Here is a 22,936-nt window from a genome sequence, read left to right as displayed (position 1 = left end):
ACAGATATTTCCTGTGTACTCCTTTACTGGCTTGTTACCCATATTGGAAATAAAACATATAAAGAATATGGTGTATAATAAATTGTAGTTAGATATTCCATTCTAGAGTTGAGTAATGAATGCTTTATTTCCCTTCCAAGGCTAACTTCACATCAAACTTTTGAAGGTATATGCACATATGGATGGTAGGTTGCTGTTCTAATGTATTGTGTGTTGTACAAAATGTATCTTTAAAACAGAATTTAATAATGAAAGCCTCATTTACCAGAAGTAAAATTTCTGGCATTTCCTTCCCAAACACAGCAAATTCCTCCCACAGTGTTAGAATTTGTGGTGATGTTGGCATTCATGCAGGAAGAAGTGATGATGTGGGTCCCCCAACACCTAGCTAGCAATTGCCATGGCTTCTCACTTGATACATAACAACCACTCAGAAAGTAACTGGGTTGTATTCCTTGCCATAGAATGTTTTCCCTAATAGCCAATCAAAATTTCATTTTCTGAGGTGAGACTCTAAAAGCTTGAGAGGAAAATTGGATCAGATTTTAGTAAATGCCAAGTGTTCTGATTGTCCATCTTCTGCTAGAGATAATGACTGATTGCTTCTATTTTCTTAAGTTACTGAAGAGTTAATGCCTTCAGCCATACTCTTCCACCCCCAGCCACTCCAGTAATTCTCTCAGATACACTTATCCTTCCTTTGATAACTGACTTTAGCCCTGCAATTTTCATGTTACTCTTGGCACTGACAGTTTGATTTTTCTAGCCGTTTATAATATAAATTTTATTCCATTTAATATCCATAATTTGGTCCTCTGTCTCAAGCACACATGACACCTTGTACTTTGCATTCTGTGTCTGTACATTCTGTCATGCTAGGTCTAATTATATTGCATGTACTTTGCAGAAAATGACAATGGGAATCTAGCAAATCACATTGCTTTTCCTAGCATTTTTCTCTAGCTGTAATAATAGAGTTTTAAAATTACTAGGCATTTACTGTTACTATAATATCAAGTCACAGCATATCATTTCTTATACACAAATATAATTAGACTAAGTAATTTGAATAAAAGCAGTCATTGAGAGAAGACTAGTAATAAGCAAAACAGTAATGTCTAAAACTATGAAGTCACTAACAAAGCCTTATTTCCCATAGTTTAAAATTCTTTTTAAACTATTACCTTACATGTATTTTTTAATTAGGTTTATTTTATGTGTATGAGTATTTTGTTTGCATATATGTATGTGCACCACATACATGCCCAGTACCTGTAGAGGTCAAAAGAGTGTACCAGATCCCCTGGAACTGGAGTTACAGATGTTTGTGAGCCACATGTGCATGCATGGAACTATAAATGGACATTTCCAGTCCCAATCACCTGGTCCCAGATAACCAACTCAGAGGCTGAATATAAATTATAAATGTGCGGCTGATAACTCAGGCTTGTTAGTAGCTAAATCTTACATTTAAATTCACCCATATTTCTATTTAAGCCTTGCCATGTGGTGGTACCTTTATAAGCATGGCACATTCATCTCCTGCTCCTTTTGCATCTGGCTAGTGACTCCTAACTCCACCCTTCTCCTTCCCATCATCTTTAGTTTAGTCAGCTCACCTATACTTCCTGCTTGGCTTCTGGCCAATCAGTGTTTTATTAAACCTATTTGAATGACAAATCTTTACAGTGTACACAGGTATTATTCCACAGCATGGAACTGAACTCAGGTCCTCTGCAAAAGCAACCAGTGCTATCTCTCCAGTCATCTTAAATTCATTAAAGAATTATATATCCATCCAGGCTGTGGTTGTGCATGCCTTTAATCCTCTTTAAACCTGGCACTCAGGAGGCAGAGGCAGACAGATCTCTGTGAGTTTGAGGCAAGCTTGGTCTACAGAAATAGTTCTAGGACAGCCAAAGCTACACAAAAAGGCCTTGCCTTAAAAACAAATTAGAGGCCGGGCGGTGGTGGCGCACGCCTTTAATCCCAGCACTCGGGAGGCAGAGGCAGGCGGATCTCTGTGAGTTCGAGGCCAGCCTGGGCTACCAAGTGAGCTCCAGGAAAGGCGCAAAGCTACACAGAGAAACCCTGTCTCGAAAAACCAAAAAAAAAAAAAAAAAAAAAAAAAAAAAAAAAAATTAGATATCTTAAAGCTGAAATTTGTAATGCACCAAATATAAAATACTGTGCAATATACATGGGCTATCTCACTTGATTATCATAGTAAACTTAATGGAAAAGGCAGAAAATGAGGATGTATTAGACTGAAAGGCAGAGTGGGGAACGATGATGCCATCTCGACTTGCAAACTATTTATGGCCCTCCATTAGCCACAAATGGGATGGAGAAAATTTTATTCATAATATTTTAAATTCTAGTTTAATTTATCTTACTCCCTGATAGGAGCAATCCAAATATACATAATTTTATAAACTATATAGAATCTTTAAAACAGTATGTTTATTAATACATTTATCATCATGTAAAGGTTAAATTTTAGGTTAGAATTTACCAGTTTCTTATGTAACTTGACAAGGGGCTAAATACCAAATAACCTGTGGCTAGTTCCTACACAGTTTATCTCACAAAATAAACAGAACATGTGACCACGAGTTTGCTACCAGGATCAAAACATAGCATCTTACCTCATAAATACATACCTATGTGTCAGTCAAAAATAACTAATTTTAATAGATTTGCTTCTACTGGGGGGGGGAGGGAATAAGTGAAGTTTGCCAGTGACGGAAGGATAAAATATATTAGGCCAATAAATGCAATCCTAGAGAAAACATGAGGAAATTTATGACCTGCTTTTAAAGTAAAATCTCATAACTTTTGTAAGTATAAAAATTTGACTACCTTTATTTGTTCTATATCAAATTCTTATGTCTCTAGAATGTGAGCATATCACATGCATGTGTGTTTTATTTCACAAACCATGGGGTTTTGTTTTTGTTTTCATTTTCATTTTTGTTTTTAGTACTGGGGATTGAACCTAGGGACTTACACACACTAGGCAACATTTTACCACAGAGCTATAGTCGAACTCCTCTTTACTTTTTATTGTGAAACAAGTTCTAACTAATTTTCCTAAGTTGGCCTTAAAATTTGGAGTCCTACCTCTTGAAACTGAGAAGCTTTTGTAGAGCAAAGGATATGGTCAACAAGGCAAAGCAACAGCCTAGAGAATGGGAAAAGATCTTCACCAACCCCACATGTGACAGAGGACTGATATCCAGAATATATAAGGAACTCAAGAAATTAGACATCAAAATGACCAACAGTCCAATTGAGAAATGGGCTTTAGAACTAAACAGAGAATTCTCAACAGAGGAAACTCAAATGGCTGAAAGACATTTAAGGAATTGCTCAACATCCCTAATCATCAGGGAAATGCAAATCAAAACAACTCTGAGATACCACCTTACGCCTGTCAGAATGGCTAAGATCAAAAACACTGAGGACACTTTATGCTGGAGAGGATGTGGAACTCGGGGAACTCTCCTCCACTGCTGGTGGGAATGCAAGCTTGTACAACCACTTTGGAAATCAATATGGCGCTTTCTTAGAAAACTGGGAATCAATCTCCCCCAAGATCCAGCTATACCACTCCTGGGCATATACCCAAGAAATGCTCAATCATACCACAAGAGCACTTGCTCAGCTATGTTCATATCAGCATTGTTTGTAATAGCCAAAACCTGGAAACAACCTAGATGCCCTTCAACTGAAGAATGGATAAATAAATTGTGGCACATATACACAATGGAATACTACTCAGCAGAGAAAAACAATGACATCATGAGGTTTGCAGGCAAATGGATGGATCTAGAAAAAAATCATCCTGAGTGAGGTAACCCAGACTCAGAAAGACAAATATGGTATGTATTCACTCATAGGAAGATGCTAGATGTGGAACAAGGATGACTGGACTGCTACTCACATCACCAGTGAGGCTACCTGGAAAACGGGACCCCAAGAAAGACACAGAGAAATGGATGAGATCTACATGAACAGCCTGGACATGAGTGGGAGCAATGAAGGGCGAGGGTAGAGGGAAAGAGAGCGGGAGATCCTAGCTGGATCAAGAAAAGAGAGGGAGAACAAGGAACAGGAGACCATGGTAAATGAAGACCACATGAGAAAAGGAAGAAACAAAGAGCTAAAGAGGCCCACAGAAATCCACAAAGATACCCCCACAAAAGACTGCTGGCAATGGTTGAGAGACAGCCGGGACTGACCTACTCTGGTGATGGGATGGCCAAACACCCTAATAGTTGTGCCAGAAACCCCATCCAAGGACTGAGGAATCTGGATGCAGACATCCACAGCTACGCCCCTGGTGGAGCGCTGGGAGTCTAATTAGTGAGGAAGAGGAGGGTTTATATGAGCGAGAATTGTTGAAACCAAGGTTGGATAAAGCACAGGGACAAATAACCAAATGAATGGAAACACATGAACTATGAACCAAAGGCTGAGGGGCCCCCAACTGGATCAGGCCCTCTGAATAGGTGAGACAGTCGATAGGCTTGATCTGTTTGGGAGGCATCTAGGCAGTGGTACCAGGTCCTGGGCTCGTTGCATGAGTTAGCTGTTTGAAACCTGGGACTTATGCAGGGACGCTTGGCTCAATCTGGGAGGAGGGGACTGGACCTGCCTGGACTGAGTCTATCAGGTCGATCCCAGTCCTCGGGGGGGAGACCTTGATCTGGAGGAGGTGGGAATGGGGGGTGGCTGGGGGGAAGGGAAGGGGGGCAGGAAGGGAGAGAACAAGGGAATCTGTGGCCCTTATGTAGAACTGAATAGTATTGTAAAATAAAAAAAAAAATTTTGGAGTCCTAAACCTCAGCCTCCAAAATGGATTGGTCACAGGCCCCTGCCAAAAAGCTGAAATATGTAGGATCAGTTTTATAATGTATCAAATTAAAGTACAGTAATTGAACTTTTTAATTCCTAACAGCATACCAAAGATAACATATATATGATATATATATATATCATATATATACCAAAGATAATATAATATATATGACTTATGTTCCTATGAACTGATTTGTCAAAAGTTGATTTGAGAATTTATTGAAAATTATTTTCTCAATTAAAATCCTAGTATAATCAATACTAGCTGGGATTTCTCAAATTATACCATGCCATTTAATTATATTAATTTCAGTACCCCTCTGACCTACAGATAAGCCAATGAGAATATGAAATTTAAGAGTGGAGATGTAGCTGAGTGCTAGACCACTTACCCAGCATGTGCAAGGCCCCAGGTTCAATCCCAAGGACTACAATACAAAACAGAGAAGAATTTAAAACTGAAAGGCAGCAGAAACATGGCATTTCAACACTGGGGAAAATGTGTAAGGGAAGTGGTGGCTTGGAGTCTTGCCTGGGCTAAATAGCAAGACTTAGTCTTCAAAAACTACATATAAAACATAGAAACATATATATGTGTGTGTTTCTATGTTTTTATTGCTAAATGCCATTTATTTACACAGATACATTTTAATTAAATTCCACCTCAGAAATAAGCAGATTGTTAATGATCAATAAATTAGTATGAAATTTGGATATATCTGTTTAATAGTGATATATTGACAAAATTGTCTTGTGGTATTATCTTGGCCTCTTTCAATGCGTCTAGCTTAAATTTTTCAGTCTAAAATATTTATTATCAAGTAACCCAATTATAGCTCCTTGCTTTTGTGGAATTTGCATTTACATAGTAGAAATCAGCACAGCATTTGATTTTTTCAAATGCATGTATTCATTTTGCTATAGGTCTGTAACTTATTTTTATTACTGTTTTTGGTGAGCATACAAAGCAATGAATTTCATCACTAATTGTCAGACACATATGTTGTATGTGGCTTTTACTCTTTGCTCTTTGGCTCTTTGGGGAGCCTGCCACCCAGCTGCCAAATAAATGCACAGAGTCTTATTATTACTTATAAATGCCTGGCATTAGCTTGACTTATTTCTAGCCAGCTTTCCTTAACTTAAATTATCCTCATTTACCTTTTACCTCTGGGCCTTTTCCTTTTCTTCTGTAATCTTACTTTCACTCTTACTCCATTGCTGGCTATATGGCTGGATGGCTGGCCCCTAGCATTCTCCTCTCCTAGTCTCTTGCTCCTTGATCTCTCTTACTTCCTGATCCCTCTTTTTCTCCTTCTACTTGTTCTCTCTGCCTGCCAGCCCCTCCTATCCTTTTTTCTGCCTTGCTATTGGCCATTCAGCTATTTATTAGACTATTCAGGTGTTTTAGACTGGCACAGTAACACAGCTTCACAAGTTAAACAAATGTAACATAAAAGAATGCAACACATCTTTGCATCATTAAAGCAAATGTTCCACAGCATAAACAAATGCAATACATCTTAAAATAATATTCTACAATATTTCCCCCTTTTTGACTAAATAAAAATGAAAGGTTTTAACTTTAACATTATATATATATGTATATATATATAATAGTTATCAAGTAAGAATTAATTTACAATATTCAGTATATTTGTATCTGGCAAATTTAGAGAAAATACTCCATCATCTATCCTATCTTAGTGACTCCAAAATTTTATACCTAATTTACTTCTATCATAACTAAAGAAAACTGTAACTCCAATTATTTAGTCTTTAACTCCATCAATGACCCCAGAAGTAATTAATATTACCTAACAACAGAGACATATTGCTGCCTGGACAGTTACTCAAAGTTCCTCTGTAACATTGGTGCATCCATCTTCAGCCTACAGGCCTAGAATATCTGGCAGACTTTTCAGTGAAGCAGGAAATTTGAAGGACTGTCCTACCTTGTACTGACAAAGTTCATTAGTTGCTTTCCTCTGTGTCCAGCAGAATGTCTGGCAGACTCTTCTGTGAAGCAGGAATCTCAAAGGACTGTCCTGCCTGTTTTAGCAAAGTTTAGCAGTCACTTTCCTGTGGGTCCTCCTGCATGTCCAATTTATACAGCACACAGTCAAGCAGTCAAGGCAAAAGCAGTTTCTTGCCCAAATGGCTAATCTTGCCACAATGAAAGCAAACTCCTATGGAATTTTTTCAATGTCCATCATTCTTTTATGAAGTAAATTGGTGCTGCTAGGAGAAGATGTATCTCATTATCATGAAAAGCATAAAGTTAGCAAAACATTTTAAATAGGTCTTTGGAGTGTTTGAAGGCTATTTACCTATCTAAAAATATATCTCTGTATGATCTTGAAAATATACCTAACATATCTACAAATTTGATTGTTACAGATGACTAACTACTGACCTGTGTTTCTTGATAATTCTAAATAGTTTATAATAATAGCTTTCAAAGACTAGAACTTTACCTTACATTTTTAAATGAACTGCATAGGTACAATGCCTTAAACAAGAATAGAAACATATATACAATGTGTTGTAACAAAAATAACCTTAAATTTTTATCAATATACAAAAATCCTTTAAACAAGAGTAGAAACATATATACAGTATGTTATAACAAGAATTACCTTAAATTTGTATCGATATACAAAAGTCCTTTAAATAAGAGTAGAAATATTTATACAGCATGTTGTAACAAAAATTACCTTAAATTTGTATCAATATACAAAAGTCTTTAAAACAAGAGTAGAAACATATATACAGTATGTTATAACAAGAATTACCTTAAATTTGTATCAATATACAAAAGTCCTTTAAATAAGAGTAGAAACATATATATAGCATGTTATAACAAAAATTACCTTAAATTTGTATCAATATACAAAAGTCCTTTAAACAAGAGTAGAAACATATATACAGTGTGTTGTAACAAAAAGGAACCTTAAATTGGTATCAATATACAAAAGTACATACAAATACAAAATATTTGAGATTAATAGTTTTTTTACTTTAAAATATACCCTTTTATCATTCATATATTCCTATATTCCCCTAAATGATAACAAACATTCATAACTCACCAAATAACCAAAAGCCTCCCACACCCCTCTTGGGAATGTGGGCATTGTGTTCCCCAAACTGCTTCCTGTTGTCTGTGGGTGAAGACATCTTTAGGGGTCCCTGAGAAAAGTTTTAGATAATGACCAAGTCTTAGGAAGAACAGCAGTAACCTTTGTTGATATGTATAATCTGTCAAGATTCAGGAGATCTTCCTTGATCAAACCATATTAACCTGGAAGGAATCCACAACCTCTTGTTTCCTGTGGAAACAAAAGCAAAACCTCTTCTCCAAAGTATTTTTGATTTACATTTGACAAAACGTTTGACTTCTTTTTTAAAGTTAAGATAGCCCTAAAGTATCTATGTTGGTTCAATTTTTGCAGTCCAGTTCACAATCCTATGTCTCCCAACAGCTTTTGCTCATCAGCAATCCAAAAATTCAAAATCAACACAATACTATACAGGATTCAGCCTCCCTGTGTATTTTCCTTCTTTATGTGGCTTTTTTCTTTTATATTATTTTACTGTCTCTTTAAAGACTTTTTTAAAACTATTTATTTCTTTCTACACCTGCCTATACCCAATTTCATTTCCTTCTTAAACCTAAGTACATTAAAAACACACGGGAACTGTTTACAGTTTTTTTTTTTCCAATGTGGACCTCTTTTACTGCAAATCTCTAGTCTTTTTGACCACGTAAGCAAATTTTAAACTGCTAAGATACACCTGGATCCTCCACATGGCCCTCAGCTACCTCCACCTGCTCTTGGGTCATGAAAGCCAAGCTCGAGGCCCAGTGGGAGGTACATGACCAGTAACTGCACTCAACTTTCCTAGAACTCTAGAATGCTGATGCTTGTGCTGTGACAGGCATTTTTACTTATTTTTTTGTTCCTATTTAACATACTGACTGCTCAAGGACTCACCAGCAGGCAGAAACTTTTAAAGAAACTACCACCCAGCTCCCAAATAAATCCACAGTCTTGTTATTACTTATAAATGTCTGCCCTTTGCTTGACTTGTTTCTAGCCAGCCTTTCTTAAATTATCCCTGTCTACCTTTTGCCTTGGGCTTTTTCCTTTTCTTACTTCTGTATATCTTACTTTCACTCTTATTCCATGACTGGCTGTGTGGCTGGGTGGCTGACCCCTAGCATTCTCCTCTCCTTGCTCCTTGATCTCTCTTGCTTCCTGATCCCTCTTTTTCTCCTTCTATTTATTCTCTCTGCCTGCCAGCCCCTCCTATCCTTTTTCCTGCCTTGCCATTGACCATTCAGCTCCTTATTAGACCAATAAGGTGTTTTAGACTGGCACAGTAACACAGCTTCATAAGTTAAACAAATGCAACATAAAAGAATGCAACCCAGTGACAGTGATGCACACCTTTAATCTCAGCACTTGGGAGGCAGAGCCAGGCAGATCTCTGTGAGTTCAAGCCTGGTCTACAGAGTGAGATCCAGGACAGGCACCAAAACTACACAGAGAAACCCTGTCTTGAAGAAAAGAAAAAAGAAATGCAACACACCTTTGCATCATTAAAGCAAATGTTCCATAGCATAAACAAATGTAACACACCTTAAAATAATATTTCACAACAAACACGTGTGTTACACTTTGTCCTCACCTGTTTCCTTTCTCACTGCCTTTCTCTCCTCCACTTGGTTTCCTTTCTTCCCCTAGGTAATCCCCTTCTGCTTTCTTACTGAATGTATTTCATCAGTCACTTCTTTTCCTCATTCTAGTTTCATGACTTACACACACACACACACACACACAGAGAGAGAGAGAGAGAGAGAGAGAGAGAGAGAGAGAGAGAGAGAGTTCTATTATCAGTTTCTTTTTAAAAATGATATCTATACTGATTCTCTCTGTTTACATTCCTATCATCAGTTACTATGGGTTCTGATTTTTCAACTTCCTTGCTTTTATTTCTTGTCATTTATTTTCTTGATGATGGCTGTAGTGGCTGGGGTAAGATAGAATCTCCAAGACATGTTCATTAAATTAAGAATTTGTCTTGATAGGGATGTTGAACACATTTCTAAGTATTTATTGACTATTTTTATTTTTCACTTTGAGAATTGTTTATTCCAGTCATTAGCACATTTGTTCATTGGCTGGTATACGGGTTTTTATTAATTTCTGCAATACTGTATATATACTGGGTGTTAATTCCCTGTCTAATGCTTAGATTAGACAAGGAAATTTTTCCTCATTCTTTTTTTTTATATATACACAGGGTCTCATTAAGTAGCCTGGGCTGTCCTAGAACTCACTTTGTAAACCAGAATTCTTGTGATATTTCCCATTAGATTCCTATTCAAGAAATCCTTGAAGTGCCTTATCCCTGTTTCTTCTAGAAATTCCAAAGTTTTGGGTCTTACACTATGGTGCTGATTGATCCATTTTAAATTGATTTTGTGCAAGATAAAATATGGATCAAATTTGTTTCATTTACATGTAGGAATCCAGTTTTTCCGAAAGCATTTGTCAATGAAAATATCTTTCTCTGATGTATGCCTTTTACATGTTTGTCAAACATGAAATGATTGTAACTTTATGAGTTTATTTGCAGGCTCTCTATTTCACTGGTCTGTATGTCTGTGATTAAGATTAATATCAGGGTTATTGCCCTAGCTAAGACTCCAGTACTATAATAACTAAGAATGGAGAGAATGGGCAGCCTTGTCTTATTCCAGATCTTAGAGGAAATGCTGTCAATTTAGTATTTTGTTGTCTGTGAGTTTGTTATCTACAGTCTTATTGTGTTAGATATGTTCTACCTCTTCATGGTCTCTTTTATCATGAATGGATGTTGAACTTTTTCAGAAGTCTTTTGTACATCAACTGAGATGATAATGTAATATCTGTCCTTACATTTATTTATGTGGGAATTATACTTATTGATTTGTATATGCTAAACAAGCCACTCTGGAATCAAGTAAATGTGGTCATATCATATTATAGTTAAAATGTTAAATATAGTGAACAAAGTATTTTGAAAGCTGAGAGAAACATCACATATAAAAGCACATTTCAATAATGGCTTTCTCAGCAAAAACTTTAAAAGCCTGAAGTGTTTGGATTGATGTGCCAACCCTGATTGCTATACCCAGAAAAATCATCTGTCATAATTAAAGGAGAAAGCAATAATCTCCATAGAAAAGTGGGCTAAAGGAATTTATGACCAAGTCATCTCCACAGAAGATTCTTGAAAAAAGTCCTTTGGACTAATGAGAAAGATAAATACATCCATAAGGCTACAGGAAAGAGGAAACTGCTGGAACAGTAGTTAAGAAAATGAGGAATAAGAAACCACCAACCACTACAAAATTAATAAAGACATGAATTAATATATACCTTTTGGTAACAATTCTAGATACTTATGACCTCAGTTCTATAACCAAATGAAACAGATCAGCATACTGGATTTTAAAACAAGATCTATATATTTGTTGTCTCCAAGAAATGGCCGTTAACATGAAAAACAGATACAACCTTGGAATGAAAGGATGGAGAAAAGTATTCTAAGCAAATAGAACAATGGGTGTTATTGTTTTAATAATTGAAAAAGTTGACTTCAAACAAAATTAATTAAAAAAATAAGATTACTTTCTATGGATGAAAGGACAATGTGTGAAAGGACATTATAGTTCTAAAAATATACCCACCAAATCTTGTGCACCTAATTTCATGAACATTACTATTTATAAAGACACAGATTTGTCTCAGCACTATAATAATGGATTATTTAAATATCGGATTCTCACTGATGAGTATGTCTTGTTAACCAGAAATAAAGAGAAATTTTTTGATTAAATTATAATAGATCAAATGGACTGAAGAGACATCTACAGAAGGAACTTTCCATATTAGGACACTAACTAAAGCTTAAGAAATATAAGAAAATTGAAATAATATATTGTTTTCTCTCTAATAGTAGGATAAAACTAAAAACAAACAGCAAATGAAAGTATCTATATCTTCTATATACACAAAATAGTCTATATTTTCTATATACACAAATTTATGAAGATTAAACTGTTTATAATCATTATTGCCCTGATCCAAAAACCAGATAAAGACATACAAAAATATATAAATTCAAATCCCTAATAAACATAGATGCAAAAATTCTCACCAAAGTGCTTGCAAACAGAGTTTAAGCACACAACAAAAGTATCATTCATCATCATCAACTTGGCTTTATTCCATATATGCAAGGATAGTTCAACATATGCAAATCAGTAAATATAATATAAATGGACTCAAAGACAAGAATAACATAGTGATTTCAATAGATGCTGAAAAGGCTTTTGACAAAATCCAATATTCCTTTACAATAAAAACCCTGAAAAGACTGGGAATAGAAAGTACATATGTCAAAATAACAAAGGTTATACATGACAATCCTTCAGCCAACATTATAGCAAATAGGGAATAACTGAGGTTCTTATGTCTCACCTGCATTAAATTCTATTCTAAATGTATGAAAAACCTTAATATAAGATCTGAAACTCTAAAATCATTATAGAAAAAACACTCAAGATATAGGCATAGGACAGTGTTCCATCTAAGCACAAATCGGGTGTAAGCCTGCTTAGCTTCCAAATCAATCATATTCAGGGTGGTGTGTTCATGGGCAGGAAGGACTTTCTTAATACACTCTAGTCACTCAGAGAAGACCAACAATAGCCAAATAGAACCTGTGAAAGAAAAGGCTATAAGCTAAATAATCAAGTGAAGACACAGTCTGCAGAATAGGAGATAATTTATCTGCCTATTCCTCTGACATAGAATATCTAGAATATACAAAGAATTCAAACATCTAAGAACAACCCAATCAACAAATGGGATGATAAAATGTTCAGACAGTTCTCAGAAGATAAAATACAAATGTCCAACGATCATATGGGGGAAAAAAAAGTTGAGTATCCTTAATTATCATCCTTGACTTTCGGGAAAAATCAAACTACTTTGAGATTCTACCTCACCTCAGTCAGAACGACAACAGATGATGGCAAAGATATAGGGAGGAATGGGGAACCCTTATTTGTTGCAGGAGATTTGATCACACTGTGACCCCTGAGATTGCATTGTTTACTGGAGGAACCTGTGGTTCTAGCTGTGCTGTTGCTCAGCCCTAGTACATACCTTTAATCTAACACCTTTCTGCTTGAATATTGCAAACAGGATTAAATAAAATCAACCACAGGTCAAGAGGAAGAGCAAGCAGCCAGTTGACAGGAAAACTACCATAGAGTGTTAAGAAGAAGTCAGGAGGATTTGGGGGGGTGGGGGTAGGGAGAGGAGAGATGCACAGGAAGTAGAAGGGAGGGACATCCTGTTGGAGGAGTTTGTTTTAGCCAGCATAGGAGAAAGCTCTTTCTGGGATGTCAGCAGAGGTAGAAGGTCAGCTGGGTAGTTTCTCTACCTCTCTAAGCCAGTAGACTTTCATCCCAGCATCTGGCTCCTGAGTTTTTATTGCTAAAATTGAATAATTAGGATTTAGCTAAAAATATTTGGCACCCAATGTGGGGCTGAACCCATGACCCTGAGTTTAAGAGTCTCATGTGCTACCAACTGAGCTAGCTGGGCTTTCACATCGGCATCTGGCTCCCAAATCTTTATTGGTAAAATTGAATGATTTAGATTTAGTTAAAAACAATACTTATTTACAGTAAACTGGTGCTGCCATTATGGAATTCATTGGTAGGGTCTCAAAAAACTAAAAACAGAACTACTATGTGACCCAGATATACCTCTTCTAGGTATATACCCAAATAATTCTATATTCTAGTTCAGAGATACTTGCACATCCATGTTTATTGTTACCCTATTCATAGCATAAAGGAAATGGAACAGTTTAGATGCTCATCGAAAGATAAATGGATAATGAAATATATATATATATATATATATATATATATATATATACATATATATTATATATACATATATATTGCAATGTAATTTTACTCAGTCACAAAGAATAATGAATAATAATTTGCAGGAAAATTTATGAAATTAGAAACAGCATACTAAGCAGAGTGACTGAGGCACAGAAAGACAAATACTGCATATTGCTCTCATATGCAGATCCTACCTTCTAATTTGTGTGTGTGTGTGTGTGTGTGTGTGTGTGTGTGTGTGCAATGAAGGTTTTTTCAGCAACAAAAAAGAGTGAATATAGTTTTCAAGGAAATGCATGTAGCTGAAAGTAATCATGTTACGTGAATAAGCCAGTCCTAGAAGACAAACATTGTATGTTTGCTTTGATATGTGGTCCCTAGACTTTATATAAATGCACAAAATTGTATGTGTATGTATATATGGCATTAAAGTACCAATTAAAGCAAAATTGTCTAAGGAAACAAGGGACTAAATAGAGGAGGCAAGGTTAGAAAAGGGAAGGTGGGGTATAGGGAGGGAATACATTCAATGTATAGTATATAATTGGATGTAAATACCCCTATGTAACACAGTATTGTGTACAATGAATATACATAAAGGAAAGGATATTGGGACTGGCAAGATGGTTCATTGAATAAAGGCACTGATGATCAGAGCTTGAGCATCCTGGGACTCACATCGTAGAAAAGAGAAAGCTGAACATTTCCTGAGTCCATATGTTCATTGTGGCACATGTGTGTGTGCATATGCATGCACACGTGTGCGTGTGTGTGTGTGCGCGCACACACACACACACTTAGTACACACACTTAGTAAAAATTTATTTATGAATTTAAAGCCAATATTGTTAAAATACTAATAAACATGGGCATGAAGAGGAAATACAGAGATCAAAAAAGAAACAAAGAAAAAACATTTTTTCCCAAATGAAAAATGTTTTAACAAAATTATCCAAATGTATGAAGCTGAATGACAAAACCATAAATAAAAATTAAATACAACACAGCCCATTAATATTCAGCCTTCCTGTATGCTAAAAGTGCATTTTTTTCTTGGCCTTCTCTCTCTCTGAAGCTGTGGTAGGCCCCCTCTGAGTGTTCCCTGGTCTCAGGTCTTCAGGGTACCTCAGTTTTTAAGAATAGTTTTTTTATTTATAAAATAAATTTATAAAATAAAACTATTTTAAGAATAGTTTCTCTCTTAAGGTGGTGCAGAGCATGGCATAGCCTTGTAGTATTGCTGTATTAGTCAAGGTTTTCTAGAGGAAGAACAGAACCTATAGAATGATTATATATATATATATATATAATATTATATTATATTATATATGGGGGATTTATTAAAATGGCTTACAGGCCATGTTCAGCTAGTCCAACTATGGCTGTCTATCAATGAAAGGTCCAAGAATCCAGTAGTTGTTCAGTCCATGAGGCTGGATTTCTCGGCTGGTCTTCAGTATATACCAGAATTCCAGGGAAGCAGGTTGTAATTGCAGTGAAAAAATGGACTTGCCGGTGAGAGCAAGCAGGCAAAGAGAAAGCTTCCTTCTTCCATGTCCTTTATATTGGCTGCCAGCAAAAGATACAGCCCAGAACAAAGGTAGGCCCTCCTACCTCAAAAGATCTGCATTAAAGGTATATCTTCCCATTTCAAAGATCTGGATTAGAAGTGGGTCTTCCAACTTCAAATAATTTAGCTAACTAAAAGAAATCCCTCACAGATGTATGTGGGTTTTAGGTTAATTCCAGATGTAGTCAAGTAGACAACCAAGAATAGCCACAGTTGAGCTCTGAAAAGCTATGATTATCAGCATAAGACTTGGCCCATCAACATTCTGTCACAGAGGAGGGAGGGGATCATGAGATGCCATCCCTCCATAAAGATATAATGCTAATGAAAGGGCCTTGTCTTCAATCACATAGCACTATTTTAGCTCATGTAAATAACTCCTTAATCAACCATGCTCCTGTAAACACCCTAATTAAACTCAGTAGATCATAAAGAAATGGGGGCAGAGGGAGAAAGAAAGAGGAAGGGAGAAGGGAGAGGGGAGGAGGGAGAAAAAGGGGGTAGAGGGAGAAAGGAAGAAAGACCAGAAGAGAGAGGGAGAGAGGAGGAAGAAGGGAGAGAGAGGGAGAGGACAATGGTCCATTAATAGAAGAACTGGTTGGGAAAGAAAAAGGGTTGAGCAATAGCACTGGGTGGGGGGCAAGAGAGGGTTGAGAGATGTATGTGAATGTGCTCAGAATACTTCGTGTGTGTGTGTGTGTGTGTGTGTGTGTGTGTGTGTGTGTGTGTGTGTGAAAGTGTCACAATGAAACCTACCATTACATATAATTAATGTATGCAAGTAAAACGGAAAAAAAAAGCCATGCTCAGCAGCCCTCGAGTGGTATGTTATGACAAAATGTTACCTTTCTCCTGCTGACTGATCCACCGATGTGATCCCTGTCTCATCTGCACCGGCCACTGGAGCTGATGTTCCTGGGAGCCTGTCCTGTCCTGAGAAGGGAGGCCTGGCCTCCATCAGGCTTCCCTTTGGAAGCAGCTTCTGGGTCCTCACGAGGAACTGGGGGCTGAAGCTGTGCTCAGCTTCTTGCTTGTCTGCATCTTGTGTTTTATGTATTTTTTTCCCTGTTATTTTCCATATCTTTTTGCTGCCTTTGTGGGTTTCCAAAGCTTTTCTTCTATTTCCCTTTGCAATAAAGTCCTTTTTTAATTCTTTTTTACTCTCTGCTTTCACTGCCTCAAAGGCTTCCTCTAGTTTGCTGTCTACACCCCTGTGACTTAGAAACAGCTTCAAACAAACAAACAAACAGCTCAGAGTGCTTTCCACAACTGTATCTGGTGCTAACACTTGTAGACTCCATGCATCTTAGGTCGGTTTCCAAATGCTTCATTGAAGTAGATTACAGCTTTAAAAATTGCCAACAAAGGGATTATTTTAACATTTCATTAGTAACTCTGGGCTGTAAAGCATCTCAAGTGTTACAATGCAAGCTTTAACACTCCGAGAAAGTTTTTAAACTAGAAACTGCATTTTGTGAATGTTCTTGATGTCTTCAAATTTTATAGAAATGCTTTGTATGTTGCAGATACTGAAGCAGAAAGACATAATAAAAAACAAAAAGAAATGAATGTCACCACACAGGTAAATATTTTTGCTAAATCATATTTTTTCAATAGAAAATTTTGGTTATAGGCACTGTTAATCGTGTGTATTCAGCATGCTCTGAATTTCTCAAACAGATAATTAGCTATTGTTGCATTTTTACTTTGAAAAATTCTCACTCTGTAGTATTCCTTCCTTCAGAGAAGACTGTTCACTGCTCTGAGCCTTTCCCTGGGCTCTGGCTGTCCTGCAGCCCTCAGTGTTTAAACAGAAAGGTCTCAAGCACTTTAGTAACCTCAGAGTGTCCTCTGGCGTCTTAGAGGGAGGGCATTCAACTCTGCACTCTACTCTCAGCCCAGCAACTAGTGTAAAGTTGTATGTAATTCATTTGCAGACATGCCTTTGCTTGAAACCTGTTATTTATTGCTCAAGATGCAGATGTAACTCTGACCCATAAATGTCCTCTCAATGCCTAGTATAGTTAGGAATCTACCCTCCATGTTTAACCCTGGTAAGAAAGAATCCTAAATGGTTCTCCAGGAGCTCTCAACATACACAAAGTCCCAAACACACCGCCTTAGTATCAAAGACAAAGTCAGCGTGTCTGTGCACTGTAGCTCTCCCAATTCTTTGGTTTATGTTTTCTAAAACATCCCTAAACCATCCTCGTGGAGCCTAGACAAGAGATGAAGAGATTACAGGCCAAAGACCTAGTTTGGTGCAGTGTTTCTTGGCTCCTTAACAATGAAGTGAGCTGCTCTTGCTGAATGTATTCTGTCACATTTGTACCACCATTGCAGACCAGGAAGGTCTGGGCTATCTTTTCATGACAGTGATCACTAATGTTCCAACAACAAAATCACCAAAACAATACTATTCTTTCCCTAGTTTTCCCTTTCAGACTTTCTTTCTGACTTTAACGTGCTACAGTCCACAAAAGCTGTCTACTCTGCTCCAAAACATTCACATATTCTCTCTCTGTCTCTCTCTCTGTCTCTCTTTCTTTCTGTCTCTCTCATCTCTCTCTGTCTGTCTCTCTGTGTCTGTCTGTCTGTCTGTCTGTCTGTCTGTCTCTCTCTCTCTCTCTCTCTCTCTCTCTCTCTCTCTCTCTCTCTGCTTAAAGCAGTAGTTCTCAACCTTCCTAAGGCTGAAACTCTTTAATACAGTTTCTAATGTTGTGGTGACCCCCCCAACCACAAAATTATTCTCATTGTCACTTCATAACTATAATTTTGCTACTGTTATGAATTGTAATGTAAATATATGGTATGCAGATGGTCTTAGGTGACCCCTGTGAAAGGGTCATTAGACCACACACACACACACACACACACACACACACACACACACACACACACACACACAAAGGGGTCGCAACCCACAGGTTGAGAACCATTGGCTTAAAGTTAATGATTCTTGTGTTAATGATTCAGTACTTTCAGAAGCTCTGTATATTATTCCCTTCAGTATTAAAGAATGACCAACACAGGCATGATGCATCTGATCCCAGCACTCGGGAGGCACTGGCAGGAGCATTGCCACAAGTTCAAGGCCAGCCTGATCTACATAGCAAGTTTCAGGCCAGCTAGGGCTAAACAGTGTGAATTTGTCTCCAAGTTATAAAAAACAAAGTAACAAAATAACAGTGATCACAGAGGTAATAAACTCTTGGGTGTTTGATAGAATAGTAGTATGAGGGAATCACAAAGGCCTGCTAAAACAACAACTCAAGTGCATGATTGACGGGCCACTGGGACAACAATCACAACCAATAACACTCAAGCAGGGAAGCATTGGTGGTGCCCTCAGCATGGAGCATCTCCTTTCTCAACTCGCCTAATGTCATTTGTGCTAACTGTGATATTAACATTGCGGTCCAATAAATAATTCCACTTTTTAAAAAGGCACATTTCCAGGCTCATGATTTGTGATGCAGTCAGTTTATATTTGGAGTTGTGTTCTCATAGGTATACAATATTTTAAACTTTATCAGATCCCTTCACATGCACTATTCATTCTTCTTAATGCCTTTGTGTAGAATTGGTTATTCAAATGCTTATCCACAACTTGAAAATAAGAATAGCCTAGCCCATTAAAAATATAAGAGTCTTAAGATTACAAGAGTTCAATGTGTTCATTCATCAGACACAATACCTATTATGTACCACACAGTAGCTCTAATTCAGAGTTTTCAAAAGATTCTAATGTTATTTTATGTTTTCCAGACCCCTATTTGATTAACACTTCTTTGAGCTTCTGGTGTATAAAGGTATCTTATTCAGCTTTCCCCAGCCCAGTTTTTACAATATGATAGATACTATAAAAGTGTACACATTTAATTAAAGGTGCTTCCATCTGTTCAAGGCTTGGTCATAAAATTCATGGAGTCTTCAGCCTCTAGACATTTGGTCTCTTTCAAACCACCCATCTCGAATCATACTTCTCCAGATAGTACCTTCCCCTTTACCTCTGTCTGGAATCTGGCTCTCTCCTAAGCACTTCTTGCCCTGGTACCCTCTAGAATACTGTTTCCCACAATCCGCTTGTTCTGGTCCAGGATAGGGCAGTACACATCTGTAGCCCTTTATATTTGTTCAGTTGTTGGAACGTATGGAGATGAGGGCAGAAGGGTAGCTCTGGTGTTTCTGTTTTCACTTTACTCTTGTACATAGCTCTGCTCATGAACTCTAGGTTTGTCCCTTCATTACTTCAATCTTGCTACCACTAATCATCCCTTTCTCTCCTTCCCTGGGGTCACAGTCTGGGATCCCAGTTTCCGATGACCACCGGCACCATTCCATGTTCCACAAACACCCCAGCCTCACCAGAACCCCAAGGCCACCTGTCCTTACATTTGCTCTTTACTGTCTCTGTGTCCTCATTCCCTTCTGTTCTTATTTCCTCATTGCTACATGATCACAGCACTTTCCAAAACCTGTGCGGACAACCATATTTCAGGAGGTTTGGGGATTATACTAATATATACCTCATACAGCATTTATCAATCACCAGTTTTAAGTGAACAGTTCACTGCTGTTAATTACATTCACTCAGTATGCACCTAATTTCCAGGACTCATTTTATCTTGGAAAACAGAAGCTCTAACAGTTAGCTAACAACTCCCCATATTTTCCTCCCTCTGCAGTCCCTGGCAACCAACTTTGTACTTGCTGTTTCTATGAAGTACTTTAGGTATTTCATGTAAGTGGAAGCATACAGCACTTCTCATTTAGTGGCTGATTTACTTTGTGTTCTCAAGTCTTTTGCTTAGTTTTCAGTCAGGTTATTTGTGAGGGTTTTTATTGTTGCCTTTGTTCTTTCTTGTAGCAGCTTTTTATATATTCTAGCCATTAACTTTTTATCTGATTTGGAAATATTTTTTCCAATTCCATGGTTCACTCATCTATAGGGTCCTGGTTCCTTACATAGTAGTTTTTAATGTCTCTGTTGTCCAATTTATCTCTATTCACTTCTATGACTATAAATATGGAATCATATCCAAGGTAGTCTTACTAATTTAATGTCATGAAGCTTTTCCCTTATGGTTTCCTCTAAGACTCTAGTGGGCAAAGATCTTACATTTAGCTCTTTGGTCATTTGAGTTTTATTTACAGTGAAAGCTAAGATCCATTTTTACTGTTTTGCATGTGGAGATGGTTTTTCCAGCACAGTTGTTGAAATGCCCATCCTTTCCCATGGAATGGCATTGGCTGCCTTGTCAAAAAGCATCCAAGCAGATAAGGGAGAGTTTGTTTCTGACCTCTCATATTCTGTTATATACATCTGTTTATGTTGTCAATACCACACAATGCTTTTTTTTTCACTTTTCATTTTTTGTAGTGGGACTGAACCCAGGGCCTCATGCATGTTAGACAAGTATGACAATATTTTTCCTACTGTAATTTGTTGTAAATTTGGGTATTAGAAAAAATGAGACATCCAAGTTTTCAAGATCATTTTGACTATCCCCAGTTCCTTGAGATTTGTATTTTAGGATGAATTCTCTATTTCTGCCAAAATATACCACTGGAATTTTTACAAGGGTGGCATTTGATCTGTAGCTCAGTTTGGGTAGTATTGATAACTCAACGATATTAAAAATTCTGTCTATAAACATAGTCTGTATCTCTATGTATTTGTTTCTTCTTTAACTTCTTCCAGCAATGCTCTGTAGTCTGCTGTATGTGTCTTTGCCTTCTTGCTAGGGTTTCTAAGTTCTTTGCTCCTTTTGATGATACTATTCAATGAGTTGTGCTGTGGGATGGTCTTTATGTCAAATGTGTTGCTGATTGGTCAATAAATAAAACACTGATTGGCCATTAGCCAGACAGGAAGTATAGATGGGACTAACAGATAGGAGAAGTGAGAGAACAGGAATGTGGAGGGAGACACTGCCAGTCACCGCCATGACAAGCAGCATGTGAAGATGCTGGTAAGCCACGAGCCACTTGGCAAGTTATAGATTTATAGAAATGGATTAATTTAAGATATAAGAACAGTTAACAAGAATCCTGCCACAGCCATACAGTTTGTAAGCAATATAAGTCTCTGTGTTTACTTGGTTGGGTCTGAGCGGCTGTAGGACTGGCAGGTGACAGAGATTCTTCCTGACTGTGAGCCAGGCAGGAAAACTCTAGCTACAGAGTTGTTTTCTTACTTTCCATTTTGGGTTGTTCCAACTGTCTTGTGTATTGATTTTTTATTCTGCAATTTTTGTTGAATCTATTTTGGTGGAAGAAATTTGGGTTGATTAGATTGGCTGGTTGGTTTATTGCTTGGTTGGTTGTTTTAAGAAAATGGGATATCAGGTAGCACAGATTTACTTCAAACTCAATGTTGTAGCCGAAGTTGATCTGGAACTCCTGATCTTCTTATATCCACCTCCCATGCACTGGGATTATAGGCATGATCCAGCATTACTAGCTAGAGTCTGGGGTGGTCGTTTTTGTTTTTGTTTTTGTTTTTGTTTTTGCGCGTGTGTGTGTGTGTGTGTGTGTGTGTGTGTGTGTGTGTGTGTAGCAGTTTTGTAAAGAATCTGTAAGGTTTTCTACACATATGATTAGGTTTTCTGTTGATAGACAACTCTATCTTCTCCAAGTTGAATGGATGTTTTTTTCCTGTCTAATACTCTGGGTGGAACTGTCAATGCTATGACAAACATAAGTGGCAAAATTGGATGTCCTTGTCTTGATCTTAATGTTAAAGGAAAAGCTCCCAATCTAACATAAATGAGTATGATGTCAGGTAAGCAGTGTTAGCATGTGGTCTTTATTATATTGAGGTAATTCTCTTTTATTCCTTATTTGTTGGTTTTTACTATAAAAAGGTATTGACTTTGTCAAATACTTTCTCTGCATATTGGACATCATTGAGTACTCAATGTGATACATTACATTTATTAATTTTCAAGGAAATTGTGCTATCCTTGCATTCCAAGAATGACTTCTATTTCTCCACAGTATCTAATCTGACTAATATACTACTGAATTCAGTTTTCTGGCTTTTTGATGAATATTTTTGTAACAATTTCATCAGAGATATTGGTCCATAGTATTCTTTCCTTGTGCTGTCCTTGTCTCGCTTTGATAACAGAAACTGAGTTTGAAAGTTTTCTTTCCTTCGGCTAAAGTATTTTAGGAGATTGAGAAATTTCAGTTCTTTTTTTGTAATTTTAGAATATACATACATACATACATATATAATGTGAAACAAGATTCACATACAAATAATATAAAATATGAAAGCTGTAAAAAGTAAAATTAGAAAAGATACATATACATATATCTCATATATTATAGAATATCCTAGAAGAAACTAGGAAACTGCATTTTCAAATAAATTTATAATTTGGAAATACATGGATATTCACATAAATAGGAATAAATAAAGTGTCTCACTTACTTTTCTTTTGCTGTGACAAAACACCATGACCAATAAAACTTATAAATGAAAGCACTTAATTGGACTTATGGTGTGA

At 36.9% G+C, this 22,936-nt stretch overlaps 1 protein-coding gene across 17 annotated transcripts in view; it reads left to right on the top strand.

The window, feature by feature from the left end:
- Positions 1–22,936, top strand: part of Sel1l2 (SEL1L2 adaptor subunit of SYVN1 ubiquitin ligase) — a 137,808-nt gene that overhangs the window by 33,567 nt on the left and 81,305 nt on the right. For 15 of the 17 annotated variants that reach the window (XM_076570736.1, XM_076570735.1, XM_042276352.2 and 12 more), the window contains one exon: positions 16,943–16,998. The exons of the other annotated variants lie outside the window; for them this stretch is intronic. In XM_076570736.1, coding sequence (XP_076426851.1) covers positions 16,943–16,998 — 56 coding nt within the window. The remainder of the gene's footprint in view (positions 1–16,942; positions 16,999–22,936) is intronic. 17 annotated transcript variants of the gene reach the window in all.

This window comes from Peromyscus maniculatus, chromosome 4 (genome assembly GCF_049852395.1).
Source record: "Peromyscus maniculatus bairdii isolate BWxNUB_F1_BW_parent chromosome 4, HU_Pman_BW_mat_3.1, whole genome shotgun sequence".
Classification (NCBI taxonomy): domain Eukaryota; kingdom Metazoa; phylum Chordata; class Mammalia; order Rodentia; family Cricetidae; genus Peromyscus; species Peromyscus maniculatus.
This window is presented reverse-complemented; position numbering and strand designations above follow the sequence as displayed.